At 43.0% G+C, this 21,656-nt stretch overlaps 1 protein-coding gene across 7 annotated transcripts in view; it reads left to right on the top strand.

Annotated features, from left to right (window-relative positions):
• The window catches only part of cita (citron rho-interacting serine/threonine kinase a), a 99,575-nt gene extending 78,646 nt beyond the window's left edge, over positions 1-20,929 (top strand). For 5 of the 7 annotated variants that reach the window (XM_079582459.1, XM_079582456.1, XM_079582454.1 and 2 more), the window contains 12 exons: positions 1,450-1,500; positions 3,220-3,300; positions 3,908-4,043; positions 4,480-4,619; positions 4,683-4,775; positions 6,950-7,058; positions 7,561-7,689; positions 7,783-7,863; positions 7,943-8,021; positions 9,736-9,912; positions 19,324-19,756; positions 20,730-20,929. In XM_079582459.1, coding sequence (XP_079438585.1) covers positions 1,450-1,500; positions 3,220-3,300; positions 3,908-4,043; positions 4,480-4,619; positions 4,683-4,775; positions 6,950-7,058; positions 7,561-7,689; positions 7,783-7,863; positions 7,943-8,021; positions 9,736-9,912; positions 19,324-19,756; positions 20,730-20,753 — 1,533 coding nt within the window. In that variant the 3' untranslated portion in view covers positions 20,754-20,929. The remainder of the gene's footprint in view (positions 1-1,449; positions 1,501-3,219; positions 3,301-3,907; positions 4,044-4,479; positions 4,620-4,682; positions 4,776-6,949; positions 7,059-7,560; positions 7,690-7,782; positions 7,864-7,942; positions 8,022-9,735; positions 9,913-19,323; positions 19,757-20,729) is intronic. The other 2 variants (XM_079582458.1, XM_079582457.1) reach the window with 1 other exon arrangement.
• The last annotated feature ends 727 nt before the right edge of the window (positions 20,930-21,656 follow it).

Genomic DNA, 21,656 nt, shown 5'->3' with positions numbered 1-21,656 from the left:
TCAATAACCTTTAGGAGTTACTGCGCGGACATTTTACTCCTCGTATCATTACGCCTCACAATATAGTCCCCCTTTTTATCTGCTTATAAAATCGACATGCTACATTTCTGTGTAAATATACTTCGCATGAAAACACTTCACGTAACTTTATTTAAATAAGGAACATGTGGAAGAGCTTGGTAGCTTCTATCGTGAGCTTTTTTGGAGCTATATGACATGTGGGAGAGGCTGCGTATGTGCTCCGTTTGCCTGACAGAGCGCACGGACAAAGACCAGACGGGGATATATTAACTCGGCTAAAGTGAGGTAAGAGCATATCTCAGTATTTAAAAACGGTGGCCTATTCCTTTAAGAAAAGTGACTCCTGAGTGGTCATCATTCAAGTGTATATATTTCCATAGTGTATGGAAAATGTGCTCTTAAGCTCTTGGCACACTTCGGTTTAGGGCGCAGTACGCTGATTTACTTGACTCCGTTGTACTTCTGTGTCCATAAGAGCCTGTTGGCGTTTAAGGGCCTATTTCACCGGCCTGGAGAATAGTTGGAGACTCGAGTTTCCACTGGTCATGGAGATGTCTCCAAGACGTACCCTGGAGATAAGGCAAGTCTCCAGGTAGTCTTGGTGAAAACAAACAGGTTTGATCAGCGGAGTCTCCGCATGGTCTCTGGGAGGTCTACGCTGTCTCAAGCAGTTGTGGCCACGTTGCAAACCCTGTTGTCCTCGACCTGGGAGACGTTTCTATGACGCTCATGTCTCCGAGACCCATCGGACCAAGGAGATCTCAAAGAGACGTCTCCCCATGTGACGTGCAGTCTCCACTGAAATCAAACATATTAGTTGTCACCGAGACTACCTGGAGACGTCTTATATACATATCTGTGACCAGCGGCAACTTGTCTCCAGCCCGGTGAGACAGGCCCTTTAGACACACATAGCAGCAGTAGTAACATTGTGAAGTTTATACAGGTTTGTTGAACTGTGAAATTGAAGTGTATTTTACGTTGCTTAAATAGTTTAGTTGGTTTTAAATGGAAAATGGAAAAATGTGTAGAGTTGTTCATTAAAAGGCCATTTGTAGATTGAGTGAATAAATTGAGTAAATCAGCTCACTTATGTTTATAAAAATCTTTCCAGATATGTTCCCATGCTGCTACCTTTGTTCTATGACCCACTTTTGAAGCCAAAACCACCAGTGGAGAGGCACTCAGTTAAAGTTATCGTTCTTTAACCTATACATGCCTTTCAGTCTCGTGACTTTTGTTGTTCTGGCCGCTATCTTGGAGACCGCTAGCTAGTGTTTATCATATGAAAAGGAAATCCATTTCTCCCCCTCTCAGAGCACAGCCTGACCTCTCTCTCCTCTGTGCTGTGTCTCCGGTGTGTCTTCTTCTTCTCCTTGTTGTCTTGTGCCGTTTCTGTCCCATTCTGTGGCGCTCGTTCGGCTGTAGGCAGGTGCTTCTGGGAGTAAGAGGCAGAAGACCCTCTCCCCCCTGGTGCAGGTACAGTGGGTCATCCCGCCGCATGTTTGTGCCGGTCCCCAGCCCTGTCCAAAAAAAACCTTGATGTGAAGTGACATGCTGCATGTGGCTGCTCCCCGCACTGCTTTACTACACTGCTGATGGATTACAGCACTCGTTCTGCTGCGTCATACGTGGATATCTACCTCCCCCTAGTGTTTAGTGGTCAGCTTGTTCCATGGCTTTGTTGTGGGATTTTCTTAAAATGTTGTTGTGCAGAGGATGATGATAAATAATCTTATGTCTCGTAATTTCACTTCAGTAAAACTCAATTTAAAGTGACTATATGGCTATATTTTCTGCTAAGAGTTTGACTGGACTGAAATCACTTCCACTCCCGCGCTGCTTATCTACCTTCATGTTGTTATGGATTTTCTTTGTTATTTTTTTTAAATAAAAAGTGAAAAAACAAAAGCACTTAAACAGGGGAACAATATAGGCAAGGTTTGTTTGTAGTGCACAATTCATATACAAGGCAAATCACAGTGCTTCACGGCTACATAGAATTATAAGAAGGCTGATAAACTGAAAACCGCTCACTGGAGTAGAGGTTGACCGATGTGGGTTTTTCTAAGGTCAATGTTTATTAGGTACTTCAGAGGATGCTCGTTTGAAAGAGAAACATCAGCAGATTCCTAAACAGAAACACTGTAAGTCTCTATACTTTTCAGCTCCAAAGACCTAGGGAGTTGTGGAGGGGCTCATTTTAAAGCTCTGACTGAGCTTTCTCTAATGCAAAAAAATGGAAAGTCAGTTTCGGTTAGGCTATATGTGCCTTTTATGTGAATTCTAACGGCCAATAGTCAATATTGCAAAATACCCACAAACTCGTATGTCGACCCCTTCTCAAACCTGGCTCAAACATGTCAGAGATGTACTTTGGTGCTAGACCTTTAAAAGATTTGTACACAAGGAGAGATGTTTTAAATTGTATTCTCGATCAGCTGATGAACAGTTGATATCTAGCTATTTAGCTATAATCTGGTGCTGTACATCTGTGTCTCTACGAGTTAAATGTCTCTGTGCACTGTCCCTTATATAAAGATTAAAGACAATTACTTGTCTTCTCACCCATTTACTCTACTCAGTACACGCAAGGGTTTCCACTATATTGGACCGCAGTCATTGTGAGCGGCGCTCCCAAGGATAAGCATGCTAGAATACTCATAACTGAAGGAAAAACAGAACGGCGTTAAAGTTTTGTTAGCCATGAGAACAACGTGGGCAAATATTTGGTATATTTTGGTGGGCTTTATGGAATTACTAGCTGGTCTCCACTTTTGATATTCTAAGATTATGAGTTATTACAAAGAAATATATAGTATAGTATGGGATGGGATGGGATGGGATGGGATGGGATGGGATGGGATGGGATGTTACGCATGGCACTGAAGGGAACCAGCCAGGCTTTTCCCGGGTTCTTCGGTTTCCCCTACCTCCAAAAACATGCTGGTCAGGTTGACCCACACTATTTCGTTGTACGCTTGTGCAATGACAAATAAAGTACTTACTTAAAGAAAGGAATGGAAGCTCATTTGACACAAGTAGACCAAAGCGCTTCACACAGTTTTAGCTGATTTTTTTCTTCATTCACTCCACATACTCGTCTAATGTGGCACAAACCTGGCTTGTGGCTGCCCTCTGCTGGTAGTGACCCGTTTTAACCCGTCACTTTTTCCTCTTGCTTTTGCTCTGAAACAGAAGCTTCTGGGAAACTCTCTGCTGAAGCTGGAAGGAGACGATCGACTGGACATCAACTGCACCATGCCCCTCACTGACCAGGTAATGCCCCTCACTGACCAGGTAATGCTCCTCACTGACCAGGTAATGCCCCTCACTGACCAGGTAATGCCCCTCACTGACCAGGTAATGCCCCTCACTGACCAGGTAATGCCCCTCACTGACCAGGTACATCTGTTTCCAGAACGTGCTGATGTTGATACATCTGTTTCCAGAACGTGCTGATGTTGATACATCTGTTTCCAGAACGTACTGATGTTGATACATCTGTTTCCAGAACGTGCTGATGTTGATACATCTGTTTCCAGAACGTGCTGATGTTGATACATCTGTTTCCAGAACGTACTGATGTTGATACATCTGTTTCCAGAACGTGCTGATGTTGATATATCTGTTTCCAGAACGTGCTGATGTTGATACATCTGTTTCCAGAACGTGCTGATGTTGATACATCTGTTTCCAGAACGTGCTGATGTTGATACATCTGTTTCCAGAACGTGCTGATGTTGATACATCTGTTTCCAGAACGTGCTGATGTTGATACATCTGTTTCCAGAACGTGCTGATGTTGATACATCTCTTTCCAGAACGTGCTGATGTTGATACATCTGTTTCCAGAACGTGCTGATGTTGATATATCTGTTTCCAGGTCGTGCTGGTGGGCTCGGAGGAGGGACTGTACGCTCTGAACGTCATAAAGAACTCCCTCACTCACATCCCAGGACTCAGCTCTGTTTTCCAGATCCAGATCCTCAAGGACCTCGACAAACTACTCATGATCACAGGTCATTTTTACATCTACTGAATCACAGGTCAAACATTCCGACTTTTGCATGCAAAATATTTTGGCCATGTTCCCTTGTCAAAAATAGACCGTGAGTAGCATTTCTCTTCACTAGCACAGTTCTAACTAACCCCTTCCACTTTGGTCATTGTTCTTTCTTCGACTGATGAAGCTCCATTTGGATTTCCTGGATTTTGTTGCAGCCCAAAACACATTTTCCTGTGTCCATAAGGGCACTGTTGATTCTTTTGCATGATGTTGGTTAAAAATGGTGGCTTGTGTTTTGTTTTCATGAAGTAAATAAAGAGGTGGAGTTGTGAAATTTCCCAAAACAGCATTGCAAACTCATCTTGTAGTTTAATTCAGTCATTAATTATTCGATTGCTGTGTCTGGTTGGTTGGGCAGTTAGCTGGTTAACATGACGCTGTGCCCACAGGAGAGGAGCGGGCGTTGTGTCTGGTGGACATTAAGAAGATCAAGCAGTCTCTGTCTCAGTCTCACCTGCCGTCGCAGCCCGACCTCAGCCCTCACATCTTCGAGACCGTGAAGGGCTGCCACCTCTTCTCCTCCGGGAAGGTACTGAAACTACTAGTACTACTGTTTCTTCTACTACTACTACTAAACCTCCCGTCTGCTCAGATCGATAATGGCATGTGTATCTGCGCCGCCATGGCCAACAAGATCACCATCATGAGACACAACGAGAGCCTCAACAAGTTCTGCATCAGGAAGGTACGGCTTCATCACTTCAACCACACTACATTTGGAAAGCATCAGGAAAGGTTTTTCCCATTTAGTAGTCAATGATGTTGATGCTTTTTCTTTATACAGGGACAGGGAACGATTTAACATTGAGGAAAGTATAATACATTGTGCCAGGTTTTAGCAAAAAGGGGAATTTCCACCTGTAGGCTCTACATTGTTTGACATATATTATTTAAATTTGATTTTAGTCAGGATTCAGTCAAGTAAGTCTCTTCCATTTTAGTCTTCATATGAATGTAGTCGATGGAATTTAAATGTCCTGTAGTCTTCATTGTATATGAACATTAGGAATGGGAATTTATACGTTTTTATTGATATCAATGCCAGTGATCATTTTTCTTATCAAACCAGTTCTGTATCGATTCTCATATCGATTTCAATTAATCAATTAATTGCCCTCGGGCAAGCGTTTTAGAGTGTTAAAGACTCACACCAGCAGAGTGAGGAACAGTTTTTACCACCAAGCTCCGTCACACCTTAATAACTCTTAAGCATCACATTGTAGCTTCTACTACTGTTTTTGGTTTTTGTTGTTTTTGTCAGCGAGTGTTTATATTATTTATTTTTGAGACTTTGAGAGCCAAAATGAGAAGTAAAATATGGTAAGACGACAACAATTAGCATAAACCCCCCCCACATATTTACATATTGTGTAAATATGTCGGTCTGTGAGCATGGACCACACGGTGATGGAGGAGGAGAAGATGAACTCGATGATGGCCGTGTAGAACTGCACCAGCATCTTGGTCCGGCAGCTTAAGTTTCCTCAGCTGCCGCAGGAAGAACATCCTCTGATGGGCTTTCTTGTTGAGGGAGCTGATGGTTGGCTCCCATTTGAGGTCCTGGGTGGTGCCCAGGAAACGGAAGGAGTCCACGATAAAGATGGGTTGTGGGAGAGTTTGTCAGGGCGAGGAGGGTCTTTTCTGAAGTCCACGATCTTCTCCACTGGTTGTTGTGGCTGCACCAGGACGCCAGCCGGTACACCTCTCTCCTGTAGGCGGACTCATCACTGTCCGAGATGAGCCCGATGAGGGTGGTGTCGTCCGCAAACTTGATCAGTTTTACGGACTGTTGGAGGTGCAGCAGTTTGTGTACAGGGAGAGGAGCCATGGGGAAAGTACACATGTTCACATGTTTTTTCCAGTGTTTGTAGTCCGAGTGTCAGAGTCTTTGGTCCATCAGGAAGTCAGTGATCCACCTGCAGAGGGAGTCGGGCAGGCTGAGCTGGTAGAGCTTGTCTCGTAGCCATCCAGGCAGCTGTTGTGTCTGAATGATACAAACGAAGGAGACATACAGTTCTGAGGGATTGCTCAAGTATAATAATCATAATATTGTGTGCTTCAGGTTACATGGACAAAGTGTCACGGAAGTTCACATGTTTTTAGTCCTTTCCTTTACTAGTCAACCAAAATACCTGCAAATGTTCTCTTAACTACTTTTACTTTAGGTTTATGCCGGGTGTACACTGCCCCTCTGAGCCGAACAATCACTTGTCATGGAAAACATTTTTGGTCGTAGCTCAAAATCGCAGGACTTGGGTCGTGCAGTGAGACAAACATTTCAAAAAGAACCGTTGTGCGACCAAAGACGAGCTGCATCAGGTAGTGTCTGATGTGTGTTTCCCAACAAGGTACTTGGGAATTATTTCATATGAAAAAAGAAGGTGAATTTCATTATTAATTTAAATCCAACATGCGATTAAATACTGAATAATCTTAGTTTTTTTTGGTCACAAACTAAGACTGTAAGTTTTTTACAGGTGCATTAACAATACATGGTCTACGATACCGTTACCTTTTTTTGTAACCTCTTCTAAAATATTTGACGTCAAGAGCCAGAAAACAGAATAATGTTTAGAATATATTCAAATTTACAATGTCGGGTTTATCTCCAATGTCTAGAAATGTGTGGAAAAGGGTAATTGTGGAAAACAAATAAGGAAGAAATTGATATATAAATTGGACATGAAATGAGCACTCACTCTGTATTAGACATTTTTTGTACAGTTTTGACAGATTATTGGCAGAGTGAAATAACACAGGTTTCACCGTTAAGTACCGTTAAGGCACCGGTACCAAAAAGCAGGTATCGTTAAAGTAGTGGTACCCATCCCTAATGACCAGCGACCTTTTGTTTCCCAGGAGATCGAGACGTCGGAGCCGTGCAGCTGCATCCACTTCACCGGCTACAGCATCATCATCGGAACCAACAAGTTCTACGAGATTGAGATGAAGCAGTACGTCTTGGAAGGTTTGTCACCGCAGACCCACAGCCGCTTTAATATGGACACCCGAGAGCTTAGGACAACTCGACCGTGTGCATAATCAATTCCAAACATTAAACTACTTTTACAACAAAATCAGAATTCACTTCAAAGTCACTTGTGTGGCTATGCGACAAGAGGAGTTCACCAACTAATTTCCTGATTGGTTCAAAGTGTTTAGAATAAAAAGAAAATACATCTGACTTGTCAAGAGTGTGAAGAGTTGTAGAAAGTAAGAAAGAAGGGATCAAAGGGCAACATCCTGACACTTTTTCCGAGTCAACGTCTCCTTCCTTGCCAGTGTCAGAACCGTCCCCAAGCAGAAACTCTCCAAAAACTCACAAGTTTAATGCATGCAAGAATTTTGAAGCTGCTATCACACAAGGGCTCCTATGTTAGAATGTAGCTTGACCTGTTAAGATGTTTTTGATTGAAATAGCTTTTGATTAAAGTCTGGTAAAGTCTGAAAGTTGTCCCTCTGTGCTGCAGAGTTCCTGGACAAGAACGACGTGACTCTGGCGTCCGCCGTGTTCGCTGCCTCCTCGCACAGTTTTCCCATCTCCATCATTCAGGTGACCTCCGCCCCCCAGAAAGAGGAGTACCTGCTCTGCTTCCACGGTCAGACACACGCCTTTATCGCCCCACACCTCAGAGGTGTTTTTGCAAGAACATTCAGAGGGAGAATTACTCATGATCGTTTCTCCTGCACAGAGTTCGGCGTGTTCGTGGACTCGTACGGTCGCCGGAGCAGAAGCGAAGACATTAAGTGGAGCCGCTTGCCGCTGTCCTTCGGTCAGTCTTATCACAATAGCAATCGCAGGCTGATTTCATCTGAGCTCTTCTGATTTCGTGTCATGTTGTTTCGCTTTAGCGTACAGAGAGCCGTACCTCTTTGTGACCTACTTCAACTCACTGGATGTGATCGAGATCCAGGGACACGCCGCTCTGGGGTCAGGACTCCTCATTATTCACTTTCTGTCCCTCTTACTGCCTTTTTAGTGTTTTTTTATGTTGCATTTTGTGTTCTCATTTGCTCATTTCTAAAACTGGGCTGGGTCACAGTGGTCAATGTTGAGAATTTTAGTATCCGGGATGCAGGCTTGTAGGGCTGTGCAATTAATCGAAATTCAATTACGATTTCGATTACAACAGTAAACGATTACAAAATTAGCATAATCGCAAAAAATCGATTATATATATATTTTTTTTTTTTCTTCAATTTTTTTTCACTTTTTTTTCAAATTTTGGGATTTTTGTCTTTTTTTTGATGGATTTTTGTCTTTTTTCTGCTGGATTTTTGTCTTTTTCTGCTGGATTTTTGTCTTTTTTTTTTTGATGGATTTTTGTCTTTTTTTGATGGATTTTTGTCTTTTTTTTTGATGGATTTTTGTCACTTTTTTGATGGATTTTTGTCTTTTTCTGCTGGATTTTTGTCTCTTTTTTTTGATGGATTTTTGTCTTTTTTTGATGGATTTTTGTCTTTTTTTTTTTTGATGGATTTTTGTCTTTTTCTTCTGGATTTTTATTTTTATTTTTTTTTGATGGATTTTTGTCTTTTTTTGATGGATTTTTGTCTTTTTTTGATGGATTTTTGTCTTTTTTTGATGGATTTTTGTCACTTTTTTGATGGATTTTTGTCTTTTTCTGCTGGATTTTTGTCTTTTTTTTTTTGATGGATTTTTGTCTTTTTCTGCTGGATTTTTGTCACTTTTTTGATGGATTTTTGTCTTTTTTCTGCTGGATATTTGTCACTTTTTTGATGGATTTTTGTCTTTTTTCTGCTGGATTTTTGTCTTTTTTCTGCTGGATTTTTGTCACTTTTTTGATGGATTTTTTGTCACTTTTTTGATGGATTTTTTTAAAGGCAACAAATAATCGTTTGAATAATCGTGATTTCAATTATGACAAAAATAATCGTGATTATTATTTTTTCAATAATCGAGCAGCCCTACAAGCTTGTCACCTTTCAACAAAAATCAGAGCTTTGATCATGAAAAACGTTATTCATGTGAAGATCTGCCACTAAAATATTTGTAGAGGGGTAGGGGGTCTGCTTCTGCGCCCCTGTGCTACGCTCATATTAACTAACATAAATGATAACCGTTCACCTCCAGTCCGGCTTCAACATCAGGTCGGCGGCCGCACTGTAATGCTGAGTGAGGTGAAAGTTTAGTGTTTATTCCAACATGTTCAATCGTTTATGACTGTTCAGGCTGTTGGTGCTAATGCAAAATAGCTTTCGCCTCATGTTTGTAATGGTGTTTGTCTAATCACGATTCACGAGCACGTATCTGTGTAAATAGGCTCCAGGGTTAGAGTAGGTTAAAGGCACATCACCCTCAGGTGCGCTATGTAGCTTCACAACTGTTATTAAAAGTAACCAAACTACAACGTCAGCTGTGCTTTAAGATTTGTGTCTTATCCTGGCTGTGTCTACTGCAGGCACTGCTTACTGCACTGGGAAACTATTGGCACTAAAGCATTGCCAACCATTATTTTCAAATGGACAAGAAGTCAAATGCATGCAGTAAAAATCCAAAGAAGTACATATCATACATTTTGGGCATTATTACACAGAAAATGCCTAACCTTTTTGAAAATATCTTCCTGAATAATAAGTCCTGGATTGTCCAAACGGTCTAAATGTCTCCTGTTGTTTCGCAGGCCGCACTCGTACGCTCACCTGGACATCCCGAACCCGCGGTACTTGGGCCCCGCCATCTCCTCGGGCGCCGTGTACCTGGCCTCGTCGTACCAGAACAAGCTGAGGGTCATCTGCTGCAAAGGAAACCTGCTGCAGAGCGAGGGGGCGGAGCTACAGCGCCAGGGCTCCGGCCGCAGGTAAACACACCCGTCCGCAGCCGCTCTTTGCTCACGGGGGACTCACACGGGCATAATGAACTGCTTTTCTTTTCTCACCTCACACTGGGGTCCACTGCACTGAGGTGAAGACTTGGCACTGAAACACGGCGGTGGCGGCACAAAATTGACTCTCAAATCCAAAACCGTTGATTCACAGAGCTTTTTACTATCTTACAGGAGGAAGAGCTCAATATCATCGCTTTTTATCTGTGGAAAATCCTGAAACCAAACCGTGAAATGTCAAATTTTAACTTTAAAACAATGTAAATGAAGAAATCCTCTGTATGTAGACCTTCACCAAGGCATTCAATCTGAAATGTACTTTTGTGCCATAAATCTTTCTTTCAAATGTAGTGGTGTAAAAGTAATTAAAGCTGCAAGCGGCATTGAACGGCCCTCGCGTGTGTAGCTTTCTTATTGCCCTGGTGTAACCCTCAGTAAACATTTAAACATCTTAGCATCTCCATGTCAATATATGTTTTAAACTGCAGAGGGCGGTACCTCCATGAACACCGTCAAACACAAACCTTACAGAGGGCGCTAATGCACTGTCAAAGAAGAATAACTTTTTTGATCAGGATGCCATGATTGTTTTCTCTGTTAAATTTGATACATTTCCAAGGAACAAATATTTTTGAGGGGACGCTAATGCTCCCAATGTCACTTTTTCACATTTGCTGTATCCAGGGGTGAAGGGTCAATACTAATTAGTTTTTTAATGGGGTTTTGTATGTGTGACTGTTTGACATGATGAGTTCCTGTGTGAATGGAGGACAGAGCTTCAGGTTGTTTTCATGTGCCATGCTGGGAGCACGAGCCTAACAATAGTAATTTGTGGGCTCTCTTTTAAAAGCACAACTCACTAACTAAATCTAAGTGAATATGTACCTCATTTTGAAGGGCAGAACCTGGAGAATTCAATCGCTGTTTAGTTTTACCCTCCGCAGTACACTAGCGACAGCATGCTAATGCCAGTGGCAGCTTATCATGGCTGGGACAGAAACCAATTGGATCATCTTAAGTAATGAAAGGAAATTGGCGCTGTTGGAGCGGCCAAGTGTTTGTATTTTAGTTTATTTAAATACTGTTAAAGAATAACTGAACTGATAACATATTTGTAATGATCAAATCACTATGGGGCAAGTTTATTCGTGGAGCACAATTCACACACAAGGCAATTCAAAGTGCTTCACAGTTGCATAAAATTACAATAAAACAGATGCAATCAATAAAAACATCAACATAAAAATGATCAACGACAGTAAAAGGCAGGAGTGCAGATCAAATACTTTCAGTCATATACTCGGGTAAAAAGAACTGTTTTCATCCTGAATTTGAACATTGTCAGAGTTGAGGCCTGTCTCACATCCTCATGAAGACTGTTCCAGATTTTAGCGTTAGCCTCACCGTGTTTAGTCCTGACTCTGGGAACCACCAGGAGGCCCCTCCCTGAGATGGTTCATACGGCTCTAACATGTCAGAGATGTACTTTGGAGCTAAACCATGAAAAGACTTGTAACAAGCAGAGCTGTTTTAAAGTCTATTCTCTGAGTGACAGGAAGCCAGTGCAGAGACCGGAGCACTGGACTAATATGGTCGTATTTCCTGGTTCTGGATGTTCTGCAGCTCTGACAGTGAGCAGCCGTTACAGTCGTCTAACCTGCTGGAGACAAACACATGGATAAGTCTCTCTAAGTCTGGTTTTGACACTATTCCTCTGATCTGAGCCATGTGTTTCAGATGGTAAAAAGCTGCTGATGTTCTTGCTTTGATGTGGCTGTTTAAGTTCAGGTCTGAGTCCATGATTACTCCCAGATTTCTAACCTGATTTTTTCTTTTTTACTTTTTTTGTTATTCACCGTGAATTCATGAATTCATTACAGTAACTACTGTAATGAGAAAATCTTGTTAATATATCATGATCTTAGAATCATTATGAATTCACTAAAACATTTACATTTTTTAACAAAAACATTACTAATCATAATTATGAAGTTTATATTATCGTGTTTTTTAAGCAAATTAGTTTGCGAGTTTTACCTTAATACAACATATACTGCTGTAATGGACTCATCCTAGCTAATCCTTAGTTCATTCATAAATTCATGATGATTGATGATCGTCCCATTACTAAAGTGATACACTTTTATGCTTTGGACAATAATCAATTTGTTTATTGGACAAAACAAACACAAATATCAAAGACATTACAACTGCGTTTTAAACATTTCCATGTGCTGTTGCGCTCTCCAAGTTCTTGATCAGATATGTGTGTTCCATTTGATAACTGCCGGCCTCGCTGCATTCTGGCTTTTCCTCCTGCTTTTCATGCATCTTCTCCAAATCTAGGAACTTTTTCAACTTTGCCTCTAACTCACTCTTCTTTCTCCTGCCTTCCAAAACCCTTGACTGAAGCTTTTCACCAGCTCCATGTTTTCTCTCTGAAGCCACTTTTGCCTGACCATAGCTGTTAGATTTTGAGGTTCCCTAAATCTAAAATGTCCTCCCTCGCGTGGCACCAAGCCTCCTTTTGCAGCCTGATAGTTTTGCGTAGTTCCAAATGCTGCTTCCGATCTTCGAACCTGTGCTGAAGCTTGGTTAGGTCCAGGTAATTATTTTCGGATGCATCCGGCTTCAACTCGACGGACCGCCACAACTCCTCCATCTGCTCCTTGAATGGGGTTTCCTTTTGAATCCACTCTTCCTCACTCTCTTTCCTTGTACTTTTTCAAACGAGCTTTTCTCAGCAGTCGCATGCTCTTTCTCAAAGCCTTGCCAGTTTTCAATAAGTGTAATTATGTCACACATAATCACATGTGTGACATAGTACACGTATGTCCCCCCTGCAGTGAGGGGGCAGGAGCCAGCTTTTCCTATTAATTGTATTACACTTTCACAAGAAAAATATTTATAAATATATGCCAAAAGGTTTTTAAAACATATTACTAAAAGCATAAGGAACCACAGCAACTTTTGTGAAAATCGTTTTTTGGTAGCTGTCATTTCGAACATCTCCAAATCTAAATGTTTTGAATTATTTTAATGTGAGTCTGGGTTTGAACAATTCAGGGAAAACTTACCGCACCCCCTCTGCACCTATTAGTGCACTAGATGATTTTTTCAATCTACTATCTGCTTTGAATAACTCTACACTCCTTATATTAGGTGAAATTGTGCTGTAGAATGATCTGCAAAGCATCAATAAAACAATTTGTTTTAGTCCCATTTAAAAGTGAATGTGTTTCAGCGGGGGGCACATCAGTGTGGTCACGTTAATAGATTCAGACCCATTTAGTGTGTGAGTGCTTAAAGGGGGGGGTATTATGCAAAATTGACTTTTTCAAGCTTTACATCATGTTATTCTGTCACTCCCTCATTAAAAACATGGCTGAAGTGTTGCCTTGGCACATTCACGTATTTTTGAGTTATCTGTAAAAACTCTGATGGCGGCCATTTTAGGGATAGGTTTGCCTGAGTCCTCCTAGGAACGCCCCCACCTCCTGGAGACGCCTCCGAGCTTTCGTCACTAGCCGAGTAACCAACCACTGCTCCTCAGCAGAACCCCCTCCCCACTGATGCCACAGACAGCGTGTGGAGGGGGCGTGTCTAAAGGCTCAGAGGTTCTTAAAGAGACAGAGGCCTATTTCAAGACATTCACTACAGCCATTTTGAGAGAGACATTTTATACAAGGCAGTTATTCTAATTTACTGCATTTACAGACCAACAGAAGGTTTGCTCATCATTGTAGTGTGATATAGACTGGTGCTATGGTGCTGAAAAAAGCATTATACCCCCTCTTTAAGCCTTAAAGGGGGGGTATTATGCAAAATGGACTTTTTCAAGCTTTACATCATGTTATTAAGTCACTCCCTCATTAAAACCATGCCTGAAGTGTTGCCTTAGCACATTCACGTATTTTCGAGTAGTCTGTAAAAACTCTGGTGGCAGCCATTTTAGGGATAAAACGCCTGATTCCTTCAGGAAACGCCCTCGACCTCCAGGATACGCCTCCGACCTTTCGTCACCAGCCGAGTAACCAACCACTGCTCCTCAGCAGAACCCCCATCCCCCCAGTGTCTAGCCCTAAGATGTAAACAGAGTCATCATGGAGGATTAGCTTCATGTGTTGTGAACCGGAGTTACAGCAGCTCTGAAACTTTTACAAAGACACACATCAGTGTTTCTGTTACCGAAACACCCAGGATTCAAACCGGTGACAAGAACGCTTATTTCAGCGGCTGGTTCTGCGCTGGGCCTTGATGATGCACAGAGCCTCCGGAGAAAGCTAATGCTAAGCTAAACCTTGAGTCATCACGTGGAAACGCGAAATATGCACAAATAAAGTCAATAAAACCACCACACACATAAAGAACCGTTTAACAATGATCACACACGGAGCCTGGCTTGTTGATTTGGAAGTTTATTGCTCACATTTCATCTACAATGGGTCATAGCCGAGTGGCTTTCTCCCGGAGCTAACAAGCTAGCCGCGACAAGCTAACGGAAAATTCACTGAATACAAGCAGCATATTATGCATTGAAAACGTCACTAAAACAGGCAACTGCTTGAAGCAGCCTTTATGATGATCACACACGGAGCCTGGCTTGTTGATTTTGTAGTTTATTGCTCACATTTCATCTACAGTGAGTCGTAGCCGAGTGGTTTTCTCCCGGAGCTAAGGCACTATTAGCCGCGACAAGCTAACAACCTTCACCTTCACAACATTCATTGAAAACAGGCAGCATATTATGCACAAATAACGTCAATAAAGCAGGCAACTACTTGAAGCAGCCTTTACGATGATCACACAATGAGCCTGGCTTTACACATTTGTGGTTTATTGCAGACTTTTCATCAACAATGAGCTGTAGTCGATTATAACAAGCTAACGGGTAACCTCGAAAAACCATTGTCCACCTGCACAGATAATGTCCGTCTTTGAATCGTATGGGCTCCTGCAGATCCTGGTGTCGTCCATGGGGGTATAGTTAGAGATCCATAGGGCATGGCAGATGCAAAGAGAGAGCCTCCAAACAGCAGTTCAGGCAAGAGCCCCTTCCAAGCGTCCGGTGTGGAAGGTTCGTCTTCAAATCACATCCTGTGTGGCCATTGTTCCCAAAGTGATAAACAGTAGGTCCTTTCCAAAAATAAAAAATAAAATGCACCGATCGTAGTTTCAATACTGCGGAGAACGTGTTGTGATGCCACAGACAGCGTGTGGAGGGGGCGTGTCGGAAAGGGTCAGAGATTCTTAAAGAGACAGGGGCCTATTTCAAGTCATTTGCTACCGCCATTTTGAAAGAGCAATTTTATATAAGGCAGTTATTCTAATTTACTGCATTTACAGACCAACAGAAGGTTTCGTCATCATTGTAGTGTGCTATAGACTGGTGCTATGTGGCTGAAAAAAGCATAATACCCCCTCTTTAATCTTTCCATCCCGGTGGCCTCTAGGATGCTCCAGTGTTTCTGGTTGGTTTTCACTAGGGATGTCATGATTCTACATGTTTGTAATGATAATAATAATGCTTTTCCAGACGCTCATAGTCGCTTTACAATTTTGTGCATTATTCATTCACACTAACCTCGGTGGTGGCTATTGTAGCCACAGCTGCCCTGCCCCACCACCAACCACTCACTCACTATATTTACCCAGGCTTCCTGGTGTTCCCAAACGGTCTCCCATCCAAGTACCAACCAGACCCGTCCTGCTTAGCTCCAGATCTGACTGGATTGGGCACAGCGAAGGCGAGGTGACCACATATTTGTGTCACAATAACAAAAGATTTTAGGATTATTCACAATTATCAAAATTAAGATGGAAAATACTGAGCATTTCTCAAAGGGTTTTACAGTACTGTCCAAAATTCTAGCTGGAAATGGGTGATACCCCCATAGGTGACACAGGCGCATCACTCCAGTGCTCCACTGGTACTTTGTGTTAGTGAAGCTCATTGATGATTAGAAAGTCCTTGTGCAGTTACATGCAGTCGGTTTAAACAGACAAAATGCCAGTTCAGGAGAATATTGAGGCCTGTAATGTCTTTTGTCCTGTGTCCCTCATTAACAGTTAAACATTGTGTATATTTGGAGCTGCTACTGACTCCAGTCCGATCTATTCCGGTCCGGGTTAAAGCGGCTGCGTTAAAGGCTTACAGCCATTATCCCCAGAACAACTGTCCCTTCGCCTGACGAGTTCAGGATCATGCCCCTCTGTATTTATACACACACATCAGTCTCAACCGGACCCGCACAATCAGGCTCACAGAGTTCAGGATGGAATGTCAGAAATTCACTGTTGCCATGGAAATCAGTCATGTTAGTGGGTTGCGGCCTAAACCTTATACAGTGTAAAAAGTGAAGAGCTGTAGAACAGCTCCGTTAAGGTCAGCACACACGACTTTTAGGCCCAATTTTTCTCATTCTCAGTCGCGCCGAGTCTTCTCGAGTCGTGTCTAGTTGAAGGCAGTCGCACAGAGTCATGTCTCGTAGTGTGGGGGGGTCACGACTGGAGTGGCGTTTGAATCGTGTAGTGTGTGTAGTGTGGAAATCAAACATGTTTGATTATTAAGCCCAATTCTGGACGCACAGGGGAAACGTGGGGGATTCGTCCCCAAAGCGAACACACAGAAGGCAACGGCTAATGACATTTCTCTGTGAAAACAGTGGCACAAACAACTCATTTCATGGCCACACCCCCATGCCAAACAACACAACTTTATATCACCAAACGTTCACAAGAAACACCTTTTCCAGCTACATTTCAACCGCAAAGAGTTACTGAGTTTGGAGACGGACTTTCCAGCTACTTTTCTCCATTAGCTTCTCTCCGCAGTCTCCTCCACCTCGCGGCTGAGGTCCGTCTCCTTTTCTGATTAAATCCACTGAAATGCGTCCCTCTTTTTCGTGTTGCCAACTTTTATCTCCATTGAGTGCCTAAAACGGAAAAACTCATTTTTGCTGTTATTTTTTTTATTATTAAAAAATGAGACACTCTAATACACCTTATGTGTGATTTTGGTAGCTCTGTGATGAACAGAACTGAAATAGATGACAATCAAACATTTGTGAAGTCACGATCTGGACATTTCATATGTACACTGCGTTTCTTTCCTTTTTTTTGTCTCTGGCAACACATGGTGTTTCAAAACTTGTCAACAATGTTAACTTAGATTTGGGGCGACAGTCGTGCAGATGGTAGAGCGGCTCGTCTCGTGATCGGAAGGTCGGGGGTTTGAATCCCACCTTCTGAAAGTGCACACTGTCGTTGTGTCCTTGGGCAAGACACATTGCCCCCAGTGTCTGCGTACATTGGTGTATGAATGAGAGTATGAATGGGGGAGTGGATCCTTGCTGTAAAGCGCTTTGAGTGCCTAATGTAGGTGGAAAAGCGCTATATTTGAGACCATTTAGTATTTTATAGTTTTATAGTTGAGACCATTTACGATTTCTCAGGAACCGAGGCACGTAGAATTAAACTGTTTTCACCTGCAGAGAGCTTAGTGTCTCACCTTTTAAACCAGCATGTGTCCATAGATATAACATAGAATACGCTGTGTTACAAAGATCAGGAAGAATTGTCTGGATTGCTGGCACTCTACAGCTAAATCCCCAAAACAGTGTGGCTCTCAATGTGTCAATGTGTTAACAGAACTATAAACGAGTTGAAGGCTCGTAGCCTGCAGCATTGAACTGCGTTGTTGTGACAGCGATGACGCTGTTGACCAATCAGGACATGTTTTCCACACTCACAAACAGGGACCTATCTTTGCAGATTTCAGTTTTTGAAGCCGGAGGAGAAATGGTGCCATAAAGAACAAAGATTCTGTGTTATAATACATCAGCTGTTTGACAGACTCTTGTATTGTGGTCGCTTTTACCATTCTCAGTCGTTAAAAGTGTGAACCCCCAGACGTTGTATAGTCGCACTAAATCCAGTTGTGTAGTGTGGACCCCCCATTCTTTATAAAATCTTTTTAAGACTGAAAAAATCGTTCAGTGTGTGCTGACCTTGAGCTGCCTTGTCATTGTAAATGCAAGAGACTATAGTGAACAAAGACGTTATTACAGAATAACAAATACTAGCATACTTGCGTTTAACATTTCTTCACTACCGTATGTTACAGATTTACAGTAGTAACTCTGCAGCTACACCTCATTCCTATTTATTATGTAAATGATTTTTTTTCTCAGATTTTATAATTGTCAACTCAAATGACAGCATAATTTTCAAGTCTGTAACTGTTGGAGGATCATTTGTTTAGTTTATTTAGTTTATTATTGGGATCCCCATTAGCTAGTCTTCCTGGGGTCCTTGTTCAAAGCATACATATACAAAAATATTGTCAATATGACAGACAACAGACATAAAATACTGCAAGCAACAGCAGCTGCAAATACCTGTTTGCTGCTTTGTAGCAGCTGTTCTCTTAACCCTTGTGTTGCCTTCGCGGGTCATTTTGACCCGCTGTCATGTTCCGGGCATTTGGATGCAAGGTGACACAAGGGGGCGCCCTTCCAACCTTCTCAGTGTAAATGTGAGTTGACTTTCTTCAGAGTGAGACTTTAGGTCAGATACCATGAGTGACAGTAACATGAGGCTAAATACAGTGAGCTCTTTGTTTCCAGTAAAAAGGCTGAGGCCTCATTGCTCTTCAGTCACAGACTGAGAAGTGAAGAAGGAAGTCATGGAGCTTCTGCTTTAGCCAGAACTTCAGACTTCTGCTGCATTTAAGAGTCATATCATATTCTGAAACTCAAATATGTAGTAAAAACATAATATATGGACAATTATTATTACAGCCTCAGCCTTTTTACTGGAAACAAAGAGCTCACTGTATTTAGCGTCATGTCACTGTCACTCATGGTGTCTGACCTAATAATAATAATAATAATAATAATGCATTGGTTTTATATAGCGCTTTTCTGGACACTCAAAGACGCTTTACATTGCACTATTCATTCACTCCATACTCGGTGGTGATAAGCTACTATTGTAGCCACAGCTGCCCTGGGGTAGACTGACGGAAGCGAGGCAACCAGTCTGCGCCATCGGCCCCTCCGACCACCACCACTCACTCACGCATTACATTCGCCAGGCTTCCTGGTGGTCAAACTGACCCGCGAAGGCAATCTGATGTGTTTGTCTGTCCTTATTGTGCCTTTATCTGCACAAACGTGTGTGTGCTCTGAATCAGCCACAATTGACAAGAGGATGATCACACTTTATCTTTTGTGAATTGTCGAAGGTTTTCATACCTGGTCCAAGGCATTCAATTATTTCACACTTTTCATCAGCAGAGATCCTTTTTCTTTCCCATGATGCTTGGACTTGGTGATCTGCTTAATAATGTGGTTAATCTGGTGAAATTTCCCTTCTCTACTTCAGCCCGAACAAGCGCGGCCCCCCAACCTATAACGAGCACATCTCCAAACGGCTGGCGTCGAACCCTCTAGACCCGGGTACGCCACACCGCTACCGAGAGGCCCGCACCGAGTTCCGCCGCGAGCGCTCCCCCAGCCGGCCGCCGCTGGAGAGGGAGAAGTCGCCTGGGCGCCTGCTGGAGTCACGTGGCGTTGGAGGGTCCCCGGGCAGGGCACTGACCGATCCACGAATGGATCGCTCGCCTGGCCGGGCCATGGCGGCGGAGCGGTCCCCGGGGAGGGCCATGGAGGGGCGCAGGGAGCGGTCGCCAGGCAGAGGGCTGGACGGGCGCAGGGAGCGGTCACCGGGCAGAGGACTAGACGGGCGCTTTGAGGAGAGAGACCGACAGCGGCTGCACACGGGCTCTGGACGCACACCCATCAACCCCGTCAACAAGGTAACCACACCCCCATCAACCCCGTCAACAAGGTAACCACACACCCATCAACCCCGTCAACAAGGTAACCACACTCCCATCAACCCCGTCAACAAGGTAACCACACACCCATCAACCCCGTCAACAAGGTAACCACACCCCCATCAACCCCGTCAACAAGGTAACCACACACCCATCAACCCCGTCAACAAGGTAACCACACACCCATTAACCCCGTCAACAAGGTAACCACACACCCATCAACCCCGTCAACAAGGTAACCACACACCCATCAACCCCGTCAACAAGGTAACCACACACCCATCAACCCCGTCAACAAGGTAACCACACACCCATCAACCCCGTCAACAAGGTAACCACACACCCATCAACCCCGTCAACAAGGTAACCACACCCCCATGAAGTTAACCACGCCCCCTGTAACTGTAACATGCTCAGATGTCTGTGCGCTCTTAATATGACAGCATGTTCAGAGACAAACTTCATCTTTTTTTTCTTCAACAGTTAAATATCTGCTCAACTTTTAAAATAGCGTCATGTTGAAGGCTGTGACCAAAAGTAACGGCACTGATGCAGTGTTTTTGTTCAAGTTTTATCAGCTGCACTTCTCCTCTAGGGGGCGGCATTACTGTCTTCATCTGTATCTGAACTCAGACCACTCGGATCATCTCCCAGTTTACGTGTCCTAGTCGGAAGTCAGAAATGAAACAGTTTCCAGTTTCCTGGAATGCAGAATTAGAGCTAAATGCAGCTTGATTTAGAGCTAAAGAAGAATAAAAAGATAAAAAATGGAAGATAAAAAATGAAATTAAATCACTGATCACTTCAGCCTATATACCGGTTAACAGCCTTTCCAACCCCATTCATATCTGTATCACACGCCAAAATGTATGTATTGGTTGGGCCGTACTTAAGTTTCCTGTTCGGTCCAATTTAATCATTACCTTAACTTCTCTTTTGTATTTTCTTCCAGGTGTGGGACCAGTCTTCAGTCTGAGGGGAGATTCGTCCCACTGCCAGAGATGGAGACACACACTGAGAGAGAGAGAGGGGACATAGTGGAGAATGTTACAGAATCAGGGTCCAATGAAAACACAGACTTTCCTCCAGACAGAGGTGGAGGCGCAACGCAAAATACTCTATTTCCTCTCTGCCACAAAGTGTTTACCACAAAAAGATAAAAGTCAAAGTACTGCGTTCCTCTCCACCTCTCCCGCAGTGTTACAAAGCACATTCGTAGCAAGAAAAAGTGAAAATCTGTTGCGCTCCTGTCCACTCTCTCAAACCCTCTCGACAATGCGGGCATTACTACGACGGCCACTACTTCTACTATGACTTCTATTGCAGTACTACCACCACAAATACCAGTACTGCAAAAGCTACTGTGTGAGCTGTGGCACAATCAGCTGAAACAATCATTTTCAGTAGTACGATTAGAAGCCGGAGCACAGCGCCCTCACCTGTCCACACCTGACCACACCTGACCACACCCGCCCTCTCACCTGCAGTGCTCATTTTGTCCACTTGTTTGTTTCGTCAGCCCACGTTTCATGATAAAAATACTACAGAAAAGATGAATGATGTTTAATACTATGACTACGCTGGATAAAATGACTGTCTGAAAACATCTCAGTTTTAACATCACAGTAAAAAACAGACTAAACTCTCCCTTTACAATCTCTTTTTAATGACCCTAGAGAGCCGGGGGTTTCCATGAGGTCACTCCAACATGGCAGCGCTCCCTCGTCTTTCCCACGCTTATTTATTCACAAATATTGACATGTTTGGTATCCACGGAATCCCCCCGACAACGCTCTGTTCATCCAATATGGTCATTTCCTTTGTGGAAGACGTCAGCCGCCAAAGTTTAGGGCTTTAGGGCCGTTTTCTCCAAATTAGG

This window comes from Gobius niger (genome assembly GCF_951799975.1).
Source record: "Gobius niger genome assembly, chromosome: 24".
Classification (NCBI taxonomy): domain Eukaryota; kingdom Metazoa; phylum Chordata; class Actinopteri; order Gobiiformes; family Gobiidae; genus Gobius; species Gobius niger.
The sequence above is the reverse complement of the archived record's forward strand: the minus strand, read 5'-3'. Positions and strand labels throughout refer to the sequence as shown.